Source organism: Eschrichtius robustus, chromosome 11 (genome assembly GCF_028021215.1).
Source record: "Eschrichtius robustus isolate mEscRob2 chromosome 11, mEscRob2.pri, whole genome shotgun sequence".
In the NCBI taxonomy this organism is placed as follows: Eukaryota; Metazoa; Chordata; class Mammalia; order Artiodactyla; family Eschrichtiidae; genus Eschrichtius; species Eschrichtius robustus.
Genome location: NC_090834.1, coordinates 88,315,273 through 88,338,554, shown reverse-complemented (window position 1 = coordinate 88,338,554; position 23,282 = coordinate 88,315,273). Strand labels below are relative to the sequence as shown.

The following is a 23,282-nucleotide window of genomic DNA, read 5'->3' as shown; positions in this document are numbered from 1 at the left end:
TATTTTTCATTTCATTTCAGGAAGGATGAAGGGAAGTAAGGAGAAAATTGGGAAGAAATGAAATTAGAAGTTACAAGTGCCTAGGCACATAGAACTGAAGGGGGTCTTAAATAACCTTTACAGGATTTAATACTTAGAATATCTAGATTAATTCCAAAGCTGTTTCCAAATGGACAGAATTTAGTACAAGGCAAAGTAGTCGTATTCTCTTTTCTCTCTTGAAGTAGTTTAGTTCCTTAGGTACTTAAAGAGACCTTATCTAAACTATAGTCGCTTGGCACAGACAGCCCAAGGACAGTCCTCTAAGCAAGATAATAATACACTTTGTTCTAAATTGGGTCTTCGTTGCTGCACAGAGGCTTTCTCTAGTTGTGGCGAGCAGGGGCTACTCTTCGTTGCAGTGCACGGGCTTCTCATTGCGGTGGCTTCTCTTGTTGCAGAGCACAGGCTCTAGGTGTGTGGGCTCCAGTAGTTCAGTAGTTGTGGCATGCGGGTTCAGGAGTTGCGGCTCACAGGCTCTAGAGCGCAGGCTCAGTAGTTGTGGCGCACGGGCTCAGTTGTTCCGCAGCATGTGGGATCTTCCCGGACCAGGGCTCGAACCCGTGTCCCTTGCACTGGCAACTGGATTCTTTTTTTTTTTTTTAATAAATTTATTTATTTATTTATTTTTGGCTATGTTGGGTCTCCCTTGCTGCACACAGGCTTTCTCTAGTTGTGGCGAGTGAGGGCTACTCTCCGCTGCAGTGCGCGGGCTTCTCATTGTGGTGGCTTCTCTTGTTGCGGAGCACGGGCTCTAGGTGCACGGGCTTCAGTAGTTGTGGTACACGGGCTCAGTAGTCGTGGCGCACGGGCTTAGTTGCTCTGTAGCATGTTGGATCTTCCCGGACCAGGGCTCAAACCCATGTCCCATGCATTGGCAGGTGGATTCTTAACCACTGCGCCACCAGGGAAGCCTTAGTTCAGGATTCTAAACTGAGATATATTTATGTTCCTCAGATAAAATACATGTATCTAATCCACTTGTTAACCAAGTTTCTTATGGTTAGCAGAATCAGTTACTTTACGTAAGTGGGGGTGAGGATATGTTAGAATTCTAGTTACCAAAGGGGAAATTTTTTTAACAATGAAAGATGCCTGAAAACAAAGAGGCCTACTTCATGTAATTCCCAAAAAAATTTCCCTCGATATAAACTTAAAGACTACATAGAGAAGAATAAACTCATGGCCTTAGAACAGTCTAGACATCTAAAAGACATCTATGAACTTCTGTATCTGTTTCTATAATATACCTGTAATTACCCCAAAAAAGTATTTATTTCTTAAAATTTAAGACCACAAAAAAGTGACATCACAAAAAGACCTATTATACTTATCCCACTATATGAAATACTCCCACACACCTTAAGTACCCATGGGTCTAAGCAGGACCTAGTTTTAAAAGGGAAGTCTCCTGTGATTACTGAAAAGAGTTCAGGGTGAGGTTGGACAAATAAATGTGTTAGGATACTATTAAAAGTTATGCATGTATGGGTAGGGGATTATGTAAGAAGAAATCAAAAGTCCCTTCCAACTTTAAAATTTTGAGTCTATGTTCCAGTAATTCACAATAAGAGTAAGTATTTCCTAATTAAGGCTCAGTGAGTGCCTATTCCACATATAAATACCCTACTATGCTAAATATAGCTCAGAAGGAATGACTACAGGGTACTTCAGGAAAAGACTATCCAGGAGGTAACATCTAAGTTAAGCCTTGAAGGATGAATACAATTTTCTTAGGAAGAACAGAGAAGGATATTCAGGCCTAGACAAAGGAATAGGAGTGAAAAGTACACAGCATGTTCAGAAATTATTACTAGGCAAGGGATGCTCTGAGGGTAAATTGTACTATAAAGCTGAAAAGGAAAGATGAATCAAAATGTTAACATAGACAAAATGCATTATGTATTGACTATACCCACTGGTCAATCTACATTCTTAAATTGTGACATATATTAAAGGTAGTTTTAACATTGAAATTCTCAATATGTATTTTTATAACTATGTATGGGGACATGTTAACGACTTATTGTGGTGATCATTTCACAGTATATACAAATATTGAACCATTATGTTGTACACCTGAAACTAATATAATATTATGTATCAATTACACATCAATAAAAAAAATTCTCAATGTGACCTCAAATTTGAGGGAAAATGATGATATAAATAAAAACAATTCAAGGGACCTCGAATATTCATCTCTGAAAAAGAACAAAGTCGGAGGGCTCACACTTCCTGATTTCAAAACTTATTACAAAAGCTATGGTAATCAAATCACGCAGTATTGGTACAAACACAAATAGGCCAATGGAATAGAATATAAAGCCCACAAATAAATCCTCAAGCATATGATCAAATGATCTTCTACAAGGGTACCAAGACCACTCAATGGGGAAAGGACAGTCTCTTCAACAAACGATGTTGAAAAACTTGATATCCAAATGCAAAAAAAAATGAAATTGGATCCTTATACTCACTATATACCAAAATTAACTCAAAATGGATTAAGGAGCTAAACCCTAAGACCTAAAACTACAGAGCTCTTAGAAGAAATCAAGGAGGAAAACTTCAGGACATTGGGTTTAGCAATGATTTTTTTGCTATGACACCAAAAGCACAGGCAACAAAAGCAAAAACAGACAAATAGCACTACATCAGACTTAAAAATTTTGTACATCAAAGGACACAGAGTGGAAAGTTAACCTACAGAATGGTAGAAAATATTTGCAAATAATATATCTGATAAAGGGTTAATAACCAGAATATATAAAGAATTCCTACAACTCAACAACAAATAACAAGTAAGTTTTTAAATGGACAAAAGAATAGACATTTCTCCAAAGATGATATCAAATGGCCAACATGCATATGAAAAAGTGTTCAACATCACTAGTTAAAGAAATGCAAATCAAAACCACCATGGGATATCACCTCATACCCATTAGGATGGCAAAAACAAAGAAGGAGGCAGCAGGGGAGGAGGGTAAATGGAAGTAACCCAAAAGTCCACGGATGGAAGAATGGATAAACAAAATGTGGTATATGCAAACAATAAAATATATTCAGCCTTAAAAATGAAGGAAATCCTGTCACACGCTACAACATGGATGAATCTTGAGGACATTATGCTAGGTGAAATACACCAGGCACAAAAAGACAAGGACTGTATGATTCTGCTTACATGAGATATTTCAAATAGTCAAACTCATAGCAACAGAAAGTAGAAAAAGTAGAATGATAGTTACCAGGGGCTGGGGAGAGGGAGAAAAGGGGAGGTGTTGTTTAATGAGTATAGAGTTTCAGATATGCAAGATGAAAAGTTCTAGAAATCTATTTCACGACAACGTGAACATACTTAACACCACTGAACCGCATGCTTAAAAATGGTTAAGATAGTAAATACTATGTTATGTGTTTTTTCACAACAAATAATGAAAAATAGTTTCCATATTAAAAATAATTTTGGCCACCAAATTGTTAGCTCAAGATGATATAGCACAGATATCAATCTGTTTTTCTAATATGTAGGTAGCGGTACGGACAAAATTTTTCAGAGTGAAATACGTAAAGAAAGGGGTTAGCTAAGTACAAAAGTGGTCTAATATTATGTAGCAATTTTTAGAATAATTATGTTTAACATTCCTTCCTAAATATTAATATATCTCAAATTATAATTCAGTAAAATAATTCTAAAACAAAATGTAAAAGAATTTTTTAATTCCCATCAATAATCAAGATTTCTATTTTTTACCTATTAGAAATTGAAAATTGTCTAAAACTAAGTAAAAAGAAAAAAGAGGAGTTAACTAAAATTCAGAAAGCATCTTAGCTAGTCACGTTGACCTGAAAATATTTAAAGTGACTTAAATCACTCAATCGTGAAACTAAAGGAACTTAGTCACAGTTGCAACTAAAATATTATTATCAAAAACTTCATGAAAGTTTAGCAAGGTGGGCTTCCCTGGTGGCGCAGTGGTTAGGAATCCACCTGCTAATGCAGGGAACACGGGTTCGAGCCCTGGTCCGGGAGGATCCCCCATGCCACGGAGCAGCTGGGCCCGTGTGCCACAACTGCTGAGCCTGCGCTCTGGAGCCCGTGAGCCACAACTACTGAGGCCCGTGCACCTAGACCCTGTGCTCCGCAACAAGAGAAGCCACCGCAATGAGAAGCCCGCGCACCACAACAAAGAGTAGCCCCCACTTACCGCAACTAGAGAAAGCCAGTGTACAGCAACAAAGACCCGATGCAGCCAAAAAAAAAAAAGTTTAGCAAGGTAAAGGCATAAAAAGATCTAATTTCAATTCTATTTAATCCAACAAACATTTTGAATCTTACACTTTGAAGTTTATATCCCTCCCCCACACCCAAAACTCTGCTTTTGATTAAAGCCACACTCTAGGAAACTACCAGTATATTCCATGGATATTAAGAACTATGGTAACTGTTTTTGGCATTTAATTTGAAAGTGTTTAAGACCTAACTGCATTTATTTACTTTTTATTGTAGAAAATTTCAAATACGTACAGTTGAACCACCATCTACCAACCACCCAGCTTCAAAAATTACCAGTGCATCAACAAAAAGACTCTAAAATTATAATGGCTACCCACTAGGTGGTAGTTGGAAAATCCCAGGTATATTACATTTATAAATACTTCAACAGGGAACTTCCCTGGCAGTCCAGTGGTTAAGACTCCGAGCTTCCAATTCAAGGGGAATGGGTTCGGTCCCTGGTCAGGGAACTAGGAACCCACTGCTGCATGGGGCAGGTAAAAAATAAAAAAATAAAAAAAAATTAACTTTTTTTGGGGGGCAGGAGGGCTGTGTTGGGTGTTAGTTGCAACATGCAGGAATCTTTGTTGCGTTGCCCGGGCTTCTCTCTAGTTGTGGCGTGCTGGGCTTTTGTATGTTTGTTTGTTTGTTCTCTCTAGTTGTGGCACGCAGGCTCCAGAGCACATGGGCTCTGTAGTTTGCAGCACGTGGGTTCTCTCGTTGAGGTGCAAGGGCTCGGTAGTTGTGGCACGCAGCCTTAGTTGCCCTGCAGCATGTGGGATCTTAGTTCCCCGACCAGGAATCAAACCTGCGTCCCCTGCATTGGAAGGTGAATTCTTTATCACTGGACCACGAGGGAAGTCCTAGAAAACATTTTTTAAAAATACCTCAACATATAAAACTTTAAGAGGTACTTTAATAATAATAACCACAATTCTATTATCACACATTAAAAAAATCATTAATTCCTTAATATCATCTGACATCCCATTTTTCTCTACTGCCTTATAACTGTCTCTTTACAGTTGATGTGTTCAATTAGTATCTAAATGGAGGTCACACGTGAAATTACTATTTAAATAGTTTCATAGAGTAAGATTACTCTATAGAAACTTATATTTTTAAAAAAAGTCCAAAGATATACAGTTAACCAAAAGCAAATTGCAAAACAATGTATTCTATAACACTGTTTTTGTTTAAATATTTTTCTTAATATATGATAAGAAAAAGTAGTCATTTCCAAGGGGTAAACAATAACCATTGATTCGGGGGAATTATAAAAACAGCCTAAAATAACTTAACTTTAAAAACAAAATGTCATGATTTAGCTTAAAATTTTTTAAAGGCTATTATTTCACTTCCTCTGATTCAGGCAGTCATGTCTAGTAGAGCTTTCCAGGTTAAGTGCATATATATAGAAATATACTCTGAATCATAATGACATTCCTATTTGACAAATGAGAAAGCTGAGGCCATGGAAGTCAGGTGTTTGTCCAAACTCACACACAATTTAAGTCAACAAATATCAACCATAACAAAGCATCTATCTCAAGGGAAAAAAATTAATTCTAGTAAAAAACAAAATAGACACATTAATACTAAAACGTATCTCAAAATCTATCGATTTCTTTCCACTGGCACCGCCTCTTCTCTGTGGATTGATTACTTTAATGCCTCCTTCCTAATGGTTTTTCTACTCCTACTTTCATTCTTGTCCCCTTCCCCCTTGAAAGAGCAGCCAGAGAGATAAAGACATAAACCATATTGTGGCTACCCTACAACCTCAAGTCACACCTCTACTACTATACCCACTCCAACAGGCCGAACTCTCATTGGCAGGCTTTCAGATTCTTTACCTAACCAAGTTCTTTCTAATCTCAGAGCCTTCACGTGTGCTCTTTCCTCTGTCTAGGGCTCTCATTCCAACCACTGTGGATGACAGGCTCCCATCAGATCTTAGTTTAATATATCATGTCCTTATAGCTTTTTCCCTGTCCACCCAATCTAAAGTAGGTCCCTACAACTGATTAGCTATTTGGAAAAAGAACATTAGATCCACACCTCACACCAATTACAAGAATAAACTCGAAATGGATTAGAAATCTAAATGCTAAAAAAGTATCTCAATAAGTACTAGAAGAAAAGAGGGCAAATGCTTCTTTAAACTTGGTGTAGGAAAAAGGCTTTCTAACTATGATTTAAAATCCAGAAGCAATAAAAGATTGATAAAACTGACCATACACACACAAAATTTTCACAAGGCAAAAAACATAAAAAATGAAACCAAAATGAAAGAAAAAGCGCAACATATATCATACATAAAGAGCTAATATCCCTCATATATAAAGAAATCTTAAAATCTGAGGGACAAAGGACCAAATGCTTGATAGAAAAATGGGCAAAAGATATGAATAGGCAATTCACAAACACACACACACACACACACACACACACCCTATAATTTTAAAATGATCCCTAAACATGAGATATTTAACTTCACTCATAAGACACATGCAAATTAATACCACAGATATACCACGCTTGGCAAAATTTTAAAAGAATGACAACATATTCTGTTGGCAAGGCAATAGAGAAGGAGGCACTATCATACGTTGCTGATGAGAATGCAAATTTATACAGTCCTTACTGAAAAGAATTTGGCAATATTTAACAAAACTACACATGTATTTACCTTTTGACTAATTCCACTTCTGGAAATTTACCTTGAAGATGCAACTCCAACAAGACAAAAATACATATGTACAGAGTTATTCTTTGCAATTGTTTGTAATTGGGATACACAATAATTAGAAAAGTGGTTAGGAATTCTCTGGAGGTCCAGAGGTTAGGACTCTGTGCTCTCAGTGCTGAGGGCCCAGGTTCAATCCCTGATTGGGGAATTAGGATCCCACAAGTCGTGTGGTGCAGCCAAAAAAAAGAAAAAAAGGCTAAATAAACTATGGTAATACACACAATAAAGTGCTATTAAGTAGCAAAACAGAATGAGAAAGATCTCTGTGAATTGACATGAAGCGATTTCCAGGAAACACTGTTAAGGGAAAATAGCCAAGCGCAAATGGGTATCTACAGTATGTTATCTTTCTTATAAAAGGGGAACTGAGACATTTATCTGCTTACTTGCACCCACTGCCAAACACACACACACACAGAATAAATTAAAAAACCAATGATTATGATTACCAAAAGGGGTTGGGTAGGAATGAGGTAGAAAGAATGAGGGGAAGTCATGGAAGAGGGGGCATGACACTTCTGAGATAATATTTTAATATTGCTCTGATTTTCAGAACTATGTTAATGTTTCATATAGTCAAATAAATAAACAAGGATATAAAGGACCCAAAATGGAATACAATGAAATGAACTTAATTACATTTCAAATAAATAACAATCACATTGAAGATGGGGGAAAGGGGAGCTGAGGAAGAACTAACCTAAGTAACTTTGGAACCCAGTACTTTGAATACATCCTCCAAGTCTAAGGCTAAAGAATAAAACCAACTATAAATAAATCCATACTCCAGCTAGTAAATTAGCAGTGGTATGGGTTAGCAATTCCAAAACTACTTGAAGTGTATTCTAGAATTGAGCAAAGAAGTAACATTGTGGATAATGAGAGCCAAGTTCCTTCATGTCAGAGAAGAGATCATAAATAAAGGAAGAGGACAGAATGAACTCTGAGGTGTCAGAACTAAACATATCAGTATGAATTCACTGTTTTAATATATAAACAGATAGATACAGAATTACAGAATTACATATACACACTAACACAAACACACACACACATCTTCTAGCTTTGCCACTCAAAGGACCTAAAAGCAGTAACACCCTAGTACCAATGAGCACATCTGGGACTAGCATCCAGATCTTGTTTCCTAAATACCATTATCTCCAATAACAGGAACCAACGGTCCTTAGAAAAATGGCCAATACCAAGCATGGAGCAGGAAAAGTACAAAGTAAGCCTGGAACATCTTGTGCTGTCAGCAAGTAAGCTCTCAAGGAAGGACAGGGCCATGTCAAAGGGATACAGGAGCAAGCTTAAAAAGGCTCTTCTTACCAGACAGTTTAGGACAATTGTGCAGTAAAACAAATGACAAGTAATAGATTATAACCCATTGAATATGAATCTATAAGTCTATACAAGAACAAACAGAGTGAAGGAAAGCTCTTCCTTACAGGAGAATTCCTTACACAGAGGAATGATAATGATAAAGTTAGAAAATCATCATTTTGCAACCCCACACTTAATAACTGTTAACGGCCATATTCATCAATGGATGCTAAAATTGGCCTGTGAAAATAAGATGAGAAACAGTATATAGGAATAGTCTCAAAGTATCTCTCCACAAGATACTTACTAATTACAAAGAAAAAACCTTATAGTAGAAAAATCTGGCAGTCACCACCTCAGTCAAGTGATCAAAGTTAACATTACTAGTAATGGGACGAATTGACAACATGTGCCTCCCGATATGTGAGAACAAAACATCAGTTCTGTAAGTTAAAACACATAACATGAAAACATCAGACAAATCCAAACTAAGGAAGTTCTACAAAATAACTGGCCAGTACTCTTCAAAAGTGTCAGGATCATGAAAGGCAAAGAAAATAAGGAGCTAATCCAGATAAGAGGACACTAGAGAGATATACGTGGCAAATAATGCAATGTGTGATTTTTTTTACATTGAGATATAGTTGATGTACAATAGTATATACAGGTGTACAACATAGTGATTCACAATTTTTAAAGGTTATATTCAATTTATACTTATTATAAACTACTGGCTATATTCCCTGTGTTCTACAATATATCCCTGTATCTTTATTTTATACATAACAGTTTGTACCTCTTAACCCCCTACCCCTATCTTGCCCCTCCCCCAACCCATCTCCCCAGTGGTAATGACCAGTTTGTTCTCTATATCTGTCTGTTTCCTTTTTGTTACATTCACTAGTTTGATTTTTTAGATTTCACATATAAGTGTTATCATACAGTATTGTCTTTCTCTGTCTGACTTATTTCCCTTAGCATTATACCCTCGAAGTACATCCGTGTTGTTGCAATGGCAAAGTTTCAGTCTTTTTTATGGCTGAGTAGTATACCACTGTATATATATATTGCAATGTGTGAACTTGAATTCTGGGCAAGAAAAAAGTCAACAGTAAGACAACTGGCAAAATCTGAATTAAGTCTATAAGTAAGCTACTAGTACTAAACTGATTTTCATTTCCTCAAATCAAATAGTATTGAGCAGTTCAAACAGTTCATCAAATCAGTAATACTGATGTTAACCAATGATGGTTCTGATTATTGCACTGGGGTTATGCAAGAGAATGTCCTTAAGTTTAAGAATACTGTGTATTCCTAAACATAAGGACATTCTCTTACATATAATTATTTAGAGGTAAAGGGGCTTTATATCTAAAACTTGCTCTCAAACACTGTAACAACAGAAAAAATATACCTGTGTATCTGTATGTGCACACACACAGAAAAAGAATGAGTGATATGGGCTTCCCTGGTGGCACAGTGGTTAAGAATCCGCCTGCCAATGCAGGGGACACAGACACAGGTTTGAGCCCTGGTCCGGGAAGATCCCACATGCTGCAGAGCAACTAAGCCTGTGCGCCACCACTACTGAGCCTGCACTCTAGAGCCTGCAAGTCACAACTACTGAGCCCACGTGCCACAACCACTGAAGCTTGCGTGCCTAGAGCCCGTGCTCCACAAGAGAAGCCACCGCAATGAGAAGCCCGCGCACCACAATGAAGAGTAGCCCCTGCTCACTGCCGCAACTAGAGGAAGCCCTCACACAGCAACGAAGAAGGGAGGAAGGGAGGAAGGGAGGGAGGAAGGGAGGAAGGGAGGAAGGGAGGAAGGGAGGAAGGGAGGAAGGGAGGAAGGGAGAGAGCAGGGAAGGAAGGGAGGGAGGAATGGAGGAAGGGAAAGAAAAGAAGAATGGGTGATAAAACTAGGGTGGTAAAATGCTTCTATTTGAAACATTTGGAGAATCTGCATACAATTCTTTGTACTATTTTTGCAACGTTTTTATGTCTAAAATTATTGCAAAGTAAAAAGTTAAAAAACAAGACAAAACAAAAAAAGTAAGTATCCTGTTAGTCTCTCTCCCTGTTCTTTTCCCATTACTTTACTTTTTGGTTATCTACACATTAGATTGTAAACATCATAATGGTAGGGTCTATATTTTTGCTCCTCAATGTATAACCAGCACTCAGCACGATATTTTACACTTTATAGGCACTAAATATTTTGAATGAAAGACTTAATCATGGGGCTATATTAGAGTTTTCTATTCACATATCTTTGCACTGAGGTCTCCATCAACTGATGAATGGATACATAAAATGTGGTATATCTATACAATGGAATTATTTGGCAACAACAACAAAATAAGTGAAGTGTTGATACATGCTACAACATAGATGAATCTTGAAAACATGACACTAAGTGGAAAAAAGCCAGTTAAAAAAGACAACATACTGTATGATTACACTCATGAGATGTTTGGAAAATGCAAATCTGTAGAGACAGAAAGTAGATTTTCTGTTGCCTAGGGCTAGAGGTGGGAAGATTGTGGAAAGATGGCTAAAGGGTGCTGGGGAGAAGGGATCGGGGTTCTTGAGGGGTAAGGAAAATGTTCTAAAATTGTGGTGATGATGCACAACTGTGAATACACTAAAAGACAATGAATTGTACACTTTAAATGGGTAAAATTCATAGCATGTGATTTATAGCTCAATAAAGGTGTTTAAAAAAAAAAAACTTTAAGAGCTCTGTCAAAATTTTTATTTGAAGGCCTGATATAGTAGTAAAGTAATCTATGTCTGTGACCACAATGTATGGCACTGAAAACCACTTCATTATAGACTTTTGGAATCTTCTGTTAAAATGAAACCCAGTTGACAACTTTTTATTTGTCTAATAAAGATTCTTAAGCAAAAACAACTTTTATGATACAGAGAAGAAGCTGCCAGCAATTTCAGCCAATACTGAGCTCTAAGGTAAGGGTGAGTTTGTGAGAGAACACTCCTTAAGACTAGCCAATCCTGGGAATTCCCCGGAGGTCCTGTGGTTAGAACTTGGCGCTTTCACTGCTGTGGCCCGGGTTTAATCCCTGGTCTGGGAACTAAGATCCCGCAAGCCAAAAACAAAAAAAAAAGACTAGTCAATACTAACTCCTTCTCTACTTTCAAGTCTCATTCAAGTCAAGGGTCATCTTTCCCCAGACACCCTCTCTGAACCCTCACATTAGGCTAAGGGCTCTCCTCTGGGTTCCCACAGCACCCTGCACACGCTTCTACCCTAGAACTTCTTGAGACAAACTATTTTTCTCCTCCATTAAATGATGAAACCATGTTTTATCTGTATCCCTAGCACCTAGCACAGTGCCAGTACACAAAAAGGGCTCAACAAAAATTGTGTTAATCTTGCATTGTAAACTTGGATCTGTGTGAACTGTATAAGCCTCAGTTTTCTATTTATTAAATAGGAATTCCACCAAGCGTCTAAGAACACAGAGATTGAGACATGAGGAATAAACTAGGAATTATATGTAGAAGCACTTGAAAAAAGGATGCCGTATACATACACAATCTTCTGTTATTATAAAGTACCCTATATAAAATACTAGTTATTTTTTTATGGATCATTCTGTGTGCCTTAATTTTGTTACAGGAACTTTGTCTTTGATACTTCAGGGTCTAAAAAGGCATGAGGGGTTGGGAATGCCCTAAACTAAAACTGATAAGCCTGAATTGTTTTTTACCATTACATATCTCTTTGTCAACTGTCACATGGAAAAGAGCAGCATTTACTTCAACAACAACTAATGCTAAAAATAAGCAGCAAAGAATACAACCGCTATACAGGTTACTTTCCAGCCCACTTTCCTGTCTCTATGCTCTGAAATGACTCAGAACCACAGGCTAAAATTCTATATTTAAAAAAGAAGAAAAAGATATTTATGACCTGAATGTTGCCACCACACCTCATAAATACAGCACCTTCTGCTGCTAAAACCTTTTATGCATTCAAGAGCCCTACGTGTTCTTGACAGAAACCATACTCAAGCAGCTGAATTTAGAACATGCTGACCTTGAGCAAATCAATGCCCTTAGCATGTACTTCTGGCTTATATCACTACAAGAGCTAGACAGCCTCACCATCTATAGTAGTCAACAATTTCTGGCCACTATCCGCTGTCTATTTTAAGATATCCCTACTATGCTTCTGTGTTGCACAGTTCAAAGAAATAGAATAACACATAAACCTGTGTTCAAATGCAAATCGTTTACTTTGGAACCTGGGCTATGTGTATTCCCACTGTGATTAGCTCAAAAATATTTAATTTGGTAAGTTTCACTTCCTGCTTTCTTTTTTTTTTTTTTTTTTAGCAATTTTTAATTTTTCTCTTTTTTTAATTTATTTATTTTTTAGCTGTGTTGGGTCTTCGTTGCTCCACACGGGCTTTCTCTAGTTGCGGCGAACGGGAGCTACGCTTCATTGCAGTGTGCGGGCTTCTCATTGCAGTGGCTTCTCTTGTTGCGAAGCACGGGCCCTAGAGCGTGCAGGCTTCGGTAGTTGTGGCACGTGGACTCAGTAGTTGTGGCTCTCAGGCTCTAGAGCTCAGACTCAGTAGTTGTGGCGTGCGGGCTTAGTTGCTCCATGGCATGTGGGATCTTCCCAGACCAGGCCTCGAACCCGTGTCCCCTGCACTGGCAGGCAGATTCTTAACCACTGCACCACCAGGGAAGTCCCTCATTTTTTAAATGCAATCTATTTTAAACAAAGAGTAAAAAAAAATCAAGTATGAGACACTTCTGCTTATTGCCTCATCAGGTTTATAACAAAAACTAAGGCAGAGGGACTTCCCTGGTGGTCCAGGGGTTGAGAATCCGCCTTCCAATGCACGGGACCGGGTTCGATCCCTGGTCAGGGAACTAAGATCCCAAATGCCGTGGGGCAACTAAGCCCATGCTGCAACTACTGAGCCCCTGCACCACAACTACAGAGCCCACACGCCCTGGAGCCTGCATGCCACAACTAGAAAGCCCATGCGCCGCAAATACTGAGCCTGCACAGTCTGGAGCCTGCACGCTGCAACTACTGAGCCCACGCACCACAACTAGAGAGAAGCCTGTGCACTGCAACGAAAGATCCCGCGTGCCGCAACTAAGACCCAATGCAGTGTGATGAATTGGGAGATTGGGATTGACATATATACACTGATATGTATAAAATGGATAACTAATAAGAACCTGCTGTATAAAAAAATAAATTAAATAAAATTCAAAAAAAAGACCCAATGCAGCCATAAATAAATAAATAAATAGATAAACAAGTAAACATTAAAAAAAAAAACTAAGGCAGAATTGACAAAGCTCCAAATAAAAAGTACAAATACTGAAAAATAATGGTTACCTGCTATTTTTACGCAAAATTATACTAGACATTAAAACACTAGCTGATTAAGGGCTACATTACATTTTTACCAATCTACCATAATATTTACAAACTCTTCTAACTCTTGATCCAACTGACAAACTCCATTTTTAAATTTTTGTTATCCAAGCAACACCAACTACTCTTTTTACAAATAAGAGCCTCATTTTTTTTTATCTAAACACAGAACCTGTAATTTAGCAATTGTATAGCTTCTGAAATTCAGGTAAATTATTTACTTGAAATGTATGTATAAAAACAAATTAGAAACTACTAGTTGCACTTAGCAATTATTCATAGCTTATTTTTCCATTCCCAAAAGAGGGTAATATTTGTGCAAAGGTCTAATGCTAAAAACCAATATCATAAAATATTTAGTGTCTTAGACTGCTTTTTAAAGGATTTCCTTTACTCTCTTGAAACATTTAATAAACAGATCATCTCAAGTACAAAAAATAGAGCTCTTTTTTACTCTCATCCAAAAGATTTCAAATAAAGAAAAGGAGTCTAGGTATCACACATAACTAAATCTGATATGCCTAATAATGCAGGACCCAAATATAATGAAGTCATTTACTAACAAGTGAACTAAAAATAGAGCCCAAGCAGCTGGAGCCTGGGGGTTTATATAATACGCTAGCTGACTTCTAAAAGCTCCTAAGACAGAATCCACAGAATACAAAGGCAAGAGGGAAACAACACCATTCCTCTCATGCTGTTAAATCAGATATTAAAATAATTTTTCCAGAAAAAAATTAACTAAAAGCTAATCATGTGTTACATTAAATTGAAAAAAAAATTGTCAAGAGCACAGAGGATCAAATAAACCTAATTACAGAAGATGTCAATTAAGACTCACTACAGTGCCACACTACAATACCTTTTAAAACATCTAAAAGGTTTTAAGGGACTTCCCTGGTGGCTCAGTGGTTAACAATCCACCTGACAATGCAGGGAACACGGGTTCAACCCCTGGTCCGGGAAGATCCCACATGCCGCGAGCAACTAAGCCCATGTGCCACAACTACTGAGCCTGCGCTCTAGAGCCCAAGAGCCACAACTACTGAGCCCGCACGCCATAACTACTGAAACCCACGCATTCTAGGGCCCGCATGCGCAACTACTGAGCCCACGTGCTGCAACTACTGAAACCCACGTGCCTAGAGTCCATGCTTCGCAACAAGAGAAGCCACCTCAATGAGAAGCCCATGCACCGCAGCGAAGAGCAGCCCCCGCTCGCCTCAACTAGAGAAAAGCCTGCACACAGCAACAAAGACCCAACACGGCCAAAAAATAAAAATAAATTTAAAAAAATTTTTTTAATAAATTTTTTTTTAATTTTTTAAATAAAAAATAAATTAAAAAAAAAATAAAAGGTTTTAAGAACAGTATCTAGCACTCTAATACTAAAAATTATAACATCAGGAATATAAAGGGTAAATTAGGCTATATTCCTAATTTCAACATATATTTTAGTAAACTTAATTATCACCAAGTGACATAAATGTGGGTTTCCTTCTGACAAACTATTAATGGTAGAACATATGTTTGGAGCTGATTTTTGTAGTAGCTAATTTCTGCTTTATCTTGTCCTGGGTACAAGGCATATATTTGCAAAAAGCTAATCAGGGTGAGAGGTATAGTACAAAGGCAGATGCAATACCAGAAAATAACTACCCCGTGTTGGGCCTAAATATATAATCCTCATGTTCTAACAATTTCCAACAATAAACTGCATGTGTTCATCTATTTACTAACTTATTAATAATGGCCAATATTGGCAGATCCTATATCTGCCCACTCTGTTGGGGCTCGTGGGGTTCCAGAATACACCAAGACCATAAACTCATTTAGGCTGAAATGAAAAGAATTTCCCAAAATTATAAGACTACGAATTCAGGGACTTTCCTGGTGGTGCAGTGGTTAAGAATCTTCCTGCCAATGAAGGGGACACAGGTTCGAGCCCTGGTCCGGGAAGATCCCACATGCCGTGGAGCAACTAAGCCCGTGCAACGCAACTACTGAGCCTGCGCTCTAGAGCCCGCGAGCCACAACTGCTGAGCCCACGCGCCACAACTACTGAAGCCCGTGCACCTAGAGCCCGTGCTCCGCAATGAGAGAAGCCACCGCAATGGGAAGCCCGCGCACCGCAATGGAGAGTAGCCCCCACTCGCCGCAACTAGAGAAAGCCCGCGCACCTCAACAAAGACCCAACGCAGCCAAAAATAAATTAAAAAAAAAAGACTATGAATTCAAAAACATTTACAAACTAAAGAAGATATTTTGAATCACAGTAATCATTAGCTACCCTCAAGACCATCTATTGTACTCCAGGCTAGCGTTAATCATGACACTGTAGTACACAGAAATTATTTTCTCCTTCAAATTCCACCCATAGCACCAACACCAAAACAACATTTACCTAAAGCATATATGGAAAGACCATAATAAAACTTGTTATGAAAAAGTGGTCTGAACATTTGTGGCAGCCATGGAAGTGTGTTTAAGTCTTAAAATCACTAATCTGAATTTTTATAACTTTTCTAAATGTTCAGTTACATAAGATGTGTCATTAAAAAGCTAGTTCTCTTAAGTGCTGAAAAATGCCCAAAGATATGTACAAAAATTACTATAAACCCTTTCTCAATATTTAGACTTCTGTTTAATCATCATTGATCACCTATCATTCCTTCAGGTCCTCTATTAACAATAAAAATAACCAATGTCTTTAGCACAGAACTTTGCAGTAGGAATTTCTATTCTGCTTGAGCAGATTTTATGCCTAAATTTTTTTCTTTTTAATATGAGTTCACTTGTTCCCTCTGTCCTTTGTTTCTTTTCCTACCTTCTCTTGTGTTTGTGGGGGTTTTTTTTTACATCATTATTGGAGTATAATTGCTTTACAATGGTGTGTTGGTTTTTACTGTACAACAAAGTGAATCAGCTATATGTATACATATATCCCCATATCCCCTCCCTCTTGCGTCTCCCTCCCACCCTCCCTATCCCACCCCTCTAGGTGGTCACAAAGCACCGAGCTGATCTCCCTGTGCTATGCAGCTGCTTCCCACTAGCTATCTATTTTACATTTGGTAGTGTATATATGTCAATGCTACTCTCTCACTTCGTCCCAGCTTCCCCTTCCCCACCTGTGTCTTCAAGTCCATTCTCTACGTCTGCGTCTTTATTCCTGTCCTGCCCCTAGGTTCTTCAGAACCTTTTTTTTTTTTAAGATTCCATATATTTTTTTTATAGATTCCATATATATTCCAGAACCTTTTTTTTTTTTAGATTCCATAAAGTAAGTATTTCTGACTTACTTTGTATGATGGTCTCTAGGTCCATCCACCTCACTACAAATAACTCAATTTCGTTTCTTTTTATGTATGCCTAGATTTTTAAAACCTCAAGGCTAAACTGAACTTATCTTGATCTCTATTTATCCAAAGCAGTCTTTTTCACCACATACACACACAAAATTATTTCATTCAGCAAAAATTCAACACTTATCAAATAACCAAAAAATAGTTGTCACCTACCTGTAGTACCGAGATTGCAGATATGTTGAACAAACAGTCTTTGATACGTGACTGGCAGACCCAAAGTCTATTACTTTAACCCTATATGGCTGTCGAACAGGATCCACCAACATAATATTCTCTGGTTTGAGGTCTGCGTGAATTAAACCAAGACTTTTCAATTTTTTCAGTGCAGTGGCCACTTGCTGAAGAATGGGTCGAATTACTTTTAGTGGCAGAGGACTGAACTTATTTTGTTTCAGAAAGTCATACAAGTTTTGTTCCAGCATCTCAAAGACTAAACAAGTATGGTTACGGTGCTGAAAGCATTCATAAGCTCGTACAAAGTTATATTCATCTGCATTTTCAGTACTGAGCCTTGCTAATATGCTCACTTCTATCTGACCTTGACGTGCATAAGAAGGGTGGTTCTTCAAAATTTTGATTGCTACAATTTCATTTGTCCCTCTTTTCCAGCATTTGACTACCTGGCCAAAAGTGCCTCGACCAAGAAAATCAAGGACTTCATAAGTATTTTTCATGGAGCATAAGACTTCATGCTGTACTAACTGATAGTCACCTTCTCCAGTGGTACAATTCTGTTTTGTTCCTGTGGTAGTTGTCACAACTGTCACTGGATTTCCCATGTTGGTTTGCAACATTGCAGGAAGTATGGACAACTCATCCACAATCTGCATTGCGCTATGATTATCCAACTCCTCACTCTTGCGCTTCAATCCACATCGCTGGGGGCCTTCTAGGAAATTTAGCCTGTGTCGCCACACCCCAATCTGAGGTGCCTCCACTTGAGTTTGCTGCGCCTGAGCTGCTATAACCTTAGTAGCACCCGCAGTGCTTTTTAAAACAACAGCACTTGTCTGCAATGAAAGGTTGTGTCCTCGAGGTCTGTTAAATGGTATCTTTGTCTGAAAAGCACTACCCTTAGCGGGAGGATGAGAATTTCCAACGTTTCTACCATTCACATAGGTCCGTGGATAGTTTCTTTCCTGGAATACACAACTGCTTGGCTCTACTTTGAGTTTCTTCACACTACAAAAGGCACTTGACTGAGTTTGATAAATATACGGTGGGTAGACCAAGACTTGTGAGGCCATACCTGCAAAAGAAAAAAAGGGCCATGTTAGCTACAAAAATTTAATTTTTTAAATCTCATGAAGAAAACATTTAAGGATCAAGTCCATAATTTATAAAAATAGTTAAATTCCATTAAGATTTTTTCCCATTGGAGGAGAAAAACATTTTCAATGCTCCATTTTAGTTACTTAGTACTTCAGATATTTTGTGTATTGCATGAAAGGTCGGGACTAAACAGCTGAGTACATTCATTTAATCAATAAATATTTACTGCTAAGCTACACGGCCAAGATATGCCCTAAGAACTGTACCAACCATTTTCCCTCCAAAAGAAAAGGTACAGATCCTTAAACTGTACACATTTGGCAAAAGTAAAACATTCTATTACCAATATATCATTTATGAACCAATGACCAAAAAAGAAAATATATATTACATAAATGTAGTTACATTCCATAAACCTAAAGCTCCAGAACTGCCTCAGGGAGAAAAAAAATCAATTGTAAAAATAAGTATATAAGCCAGATAGAGTTCGTTTTCACAATGTCCTCTTTACTTAACGTCATTTTCCACATCCACCCTTGTAGCAAACTCCTTTACATTCAAATCAAAGTGATACATTTTTTTTCTGTTGGCTTGTAGGATCTTAGTCCTCCAACCAGGGATTGAACCCAGGCCCTCAGCAGTGAAAGCACTGAATCCTAACCACTGGACCGCCAGGGAATTCCTGAGACAATACGTTTTTTTTTTTTTAATAGACTTTCTATTTTATATTGGAGTATAGTTGATTAACAATGTTGTGTTAGTTTCAGGTTTACAGCAAAGTGATTCAGTTATACATATACATGTATCTATTCTTTTTCAAATTCTTTTCCCATTTACGTTGTTACATAATATTGATCATTGGTCCCTGTGCTATACAGTAGGTCCTTGTTGGTTATCTGTTTTAAATATAGCAGTATATACATGTCAATCCCAAACTTCCTAACTATCCATTCCCCCCTGGTAATCATAAGTTCATTCTCTAAGTCTGTGAGTCTGTTTCTGTTTTGTAAATAAGTTCATCTTTTTTTTTTTTTTAGATTCCACATGTAAGCAATACCTTACTATATTTCTCTTTCTCTTTCTGACTTACTTCACTCAGTATGACAATTTCCAGGTCCATCTATGTTGCTGCAAATGGCATTATTTCATTCTTTTTAATGGCTGAGTAATATTCCATTGTACAATACCTTCTTGATGAACCCTTGCCTGGAACACCCACACTCACCACTCACCCTCCAGGCAGAATTGGGCATTCAGTGCTCTCGTAGAAGCTTACATATTCCTCTAATTAGCATTCATGATATGACATGCCTGACATTACATTGTAACTGTCAGCACATACAACAGTCTTTCACACTAGATCTGAAACAAAGTGCTCATGATATAGAGTTGGTTTTCAATAAATGTTGGTTGGTTGAATTAACTTCAAAATATTTCCGTTCTCCACAATTTAAAAATCTGTATCATATTCTGGGCAGTCTCCTACCATTTTAACAAATCAAACATCAATCCTTTAACTCAAAAACAACAGATTGCCATCACTATATGTAATATATATAATATTTAAAATAATAAGAGCTACCACCTACTATGCAACAGTTTAACAAATGCTTTATTTGCAGCATTTTATTTAGTCCCAATTTGCTGTTAAGGAAACTAAAGCTCAGAGGGACTAGGTAATTGGTTCAAAGTCACATAGCTAGGGTGTAGTAAAAGGAGCAGGAAAATACAATGGCCCTTCAGGTAAAAGGCATAAATTTATGCCTCCTTCAACTTCATAAACAATTCTTGTTACAACCTACCACTTTCCTAAGTTGACCTGGCTTTGGCAAGAAATCAGCTACAAAACCTAATTACACAAATTAAGATTTGCTGTTCAATGCGTAAGAGAAAATCGTAAATTGAAATCCTGGAGTTCCAAACCTTTTCATCCATTTTCTTAAAATCTTATTGGCATCTATTCTATACTTTTACTCAGGGGAGTTTTCAAAACTCCACCAATTTATCATCTTTTTAATGAGGCAAAGGCACATCAAAAACTCCTTCTAAACATATCAAGCTCACTCTCTAACTCACTTAACACTGTGAAGCTCCCCAACCTCATCTTCAACAACTTAACATTATCATGATTCTCCTTATTTCAAAGCACTTCTGTAACCCACACCCATAGAAACAGACACAATGACAGATGATGAAACTCACAAACAAGAGTTTCTAAAACAGCTCTTATAAATATACTAATGGATTTAAAGAACATGAACATAAACAGGAGACACATGAAAATCATTTTAAAAATGGAACTGGTGAGCCTGGAGAACCCTACATACCATACATAGATGGTGGGAAAGAAATTTGGCAATACCTAACAAAATTGCAAATGGATATGTTCTCTGATCAAGAATCAGATAACTCAGATACAGTACAAGATAGTCATGCAGCACTGTCTGTAAAGAAATACAACACTGGAAACAACCTAAGCATCCATCCAAAAGGCATGAGTTAGATACACTTTGATACACAGACCAACCAGAGTCTTAAAAAAAAACAATGAAAACCATCTTTTTACCCTGCTATAACCTGATTCCCAAGATAATATTGTTACATGAAAAAGGCAAAATTCAGAAAAATGTGTACTTTACAACAGATATTACCACGTGTGTTTAATTAAAAAGGGGAATTATATTATCTATATTTTTGCACATACATTAATATGTGTACATACATAAAGAAGTTGTAGGTTTCTCTGCCTTAGAGAAGAATAACAAGAATACTGGGGGCAATGAGAAAGACTGACTTTACACTGTACGTCCTTTTTACCACCTTATTTTTTACTATGTACCTGTATTACCTGTTCAAAAAAGTTTTTTAATCATCTGGGAAACCTATTAAAACATACAGATGAAACAATTTCAAGATGAAATAATATATCTGGGATATGCTTCAAAATAACAGAAAAAGTGGATGGGGATATAGATAAAATGAAATTAGCCATAAATTATTCATCATAGGAGCTTGATAGTGAATAAAAAGGGGTTCATTACACTATCCTATCTACTTTTGAATATGTATACGTTTTTCCTTAATAAAAAGTTAAGTAAGGGACTTCCCTGGTGGTCCAGTGGGTAAGACTCCGCACTCCCAATGCAGGGGCCCGGGTTCAATCCCTGGTTAGGGAACTAGATCCCACACACATGGCGCAACTAAGAGTTCGCATGCTGCAACTAAGAGTCCACATGCTGCAACTAAGAGTCCACATGCTGCAACTAAGAAGTCTGCATGCCGTACTCAAGATCCCACATACCGCAACTAAACATGCCACAACGAAGATCCCGCGTGCCACACTAAGACCCTGCACAGCCAAAATAAGTAAATAAATAATGTTTTTTAAATGTTTAAAAACAAAAAGTTAAGTAAACATATATTTAAAACTCCAGAAAAATTCTGATTCAGTATATCTGTGGTGAGGTTCAGTTACCTGTACGTATACAAGTTCCCAAGGCCATTTACTGATAGATTCACACTAACTATTGACATTACTGAGAACCAATGATCTCATCTGTACAAAACCCAAGGCAAATTCAAGTCCTACCACTTCAGGGCCCTCAAGTCTGAAAAATCAGGCTGAAGTCCTAGGGAATAAAATGCATACCACGCTAGGCCAATCCATGCCATGTTAAATAAAGGTGTTATGTGAACAACAGCTGAGATCCAGGTAATTGACCTAGAGATGTTTTTTTTAAAAACTACTACAATTTCTGAATCCAGCTGTCCCTACCTTTTCTTTTCCAACATGCCAAGCTGGAAGGCAAACAGCCCAAAGGTTCCAACCAGGGCCAACTAAAGGAAGCTTAGAGAAAGTAATTACCCCTCACCAACCACTGTACTCTGTGGGCAATCTCAAAGGAAACTTTAGAAAATAAACACGGGGTAGGAATGTCACGTAATTTACATAGCACATAAGAAGAAGTGGGTGAGGGGGTAATGCTGGAGATAGTTGTTATAACAGACCACAAGAAAAGAACTCTAAATTACTAATTAACTTGACTACTGTGACTCCCTACCACAGGTATTAAGTCTTTCCCTTCTCCCACCCTCCATCAGATTAACTCATGACCTGAGAAGAGTATCTTATACTTGGTGTTTATGGATCTTACAGAGTATAGTTAGTACTCTGAGAAGCTGCTGAAGTCCAGAGTCCAAAACACTGATTCAGTACAATACTACATATTTCCTATTATTTTTCATTGCAATATATACTGTTATACCTCTGCAGTTATATTTCATGACTTTATCATTTGTTCTCACCAACTGACTAAGAAATGAAGTCTTGAAATACCACCCTTTTGTGAGCTGGAGCTGCCTATAAAATCACTCCAAGGACAGTCAAGACTCCTGTTAGGGACTTCCCTGGTGGCACAGTGGTTAAGAATCCGCCTGCCAATTCAGGGGACAAGGGTTCGAGCCCGGGTCCGGGAAGATCCCACATGCCGTGGAACAACTAAGCCTGTGAGCCACAACTACTGAGCCCGTGTGCTGCAATTACAGAAGCCCACGCTCACAGAGCCCATGCTCCGCAACAAGAGAAGCCACCGCAATAAGAAGCCTGCGCACCGCAACGAAGAGTAGCCCCTGCTCGCCGCAACTAGAGAAAGCCCACGCACAGCAATGAAGACACAATGCAGCCAAAAATAAATAAATAAAATAAATAGATTTATTAAAAAAAAAAAAAGACTCCCATTAGAGTAACCGTTAAGTTTCCATTCCTCAGGCTTAATAATCTCAGGTACTTTAATAGGCCTTATTTTTCCAAGCCTCTAAAAAA

The 23,282-nt window shown here is 37.8% G+C and overlaps 1 protein-coding gene across 2 annotated transcripts in view; it reads right to left on the bottom strand.

Annotated features, from left to right (window-relative positions):
* Positions 1–23,282, bottom strand: part of HIPK3 (homeodomain interacting protein kinase 3) — a 92,649-nt gene that overhangs the window by 44,715 nt on the left and 24,652 nt on the right. For both annotated transcript variants that reach the window (XM_068554195.1, XM_068554196.1), the window contains exon 2: positions 17,342–18,437. In XM_068554195.1, coding sequence (XP_068410296.1) covers positions 17,342–18,435 — 1,094 coding nt within the window. In that variant the 5' untranslated portion in view covers positions 18,436–18,437. The remainder of the gene's footprint in view (positions 1–17,341; positions 18,438–23,282) is intronic.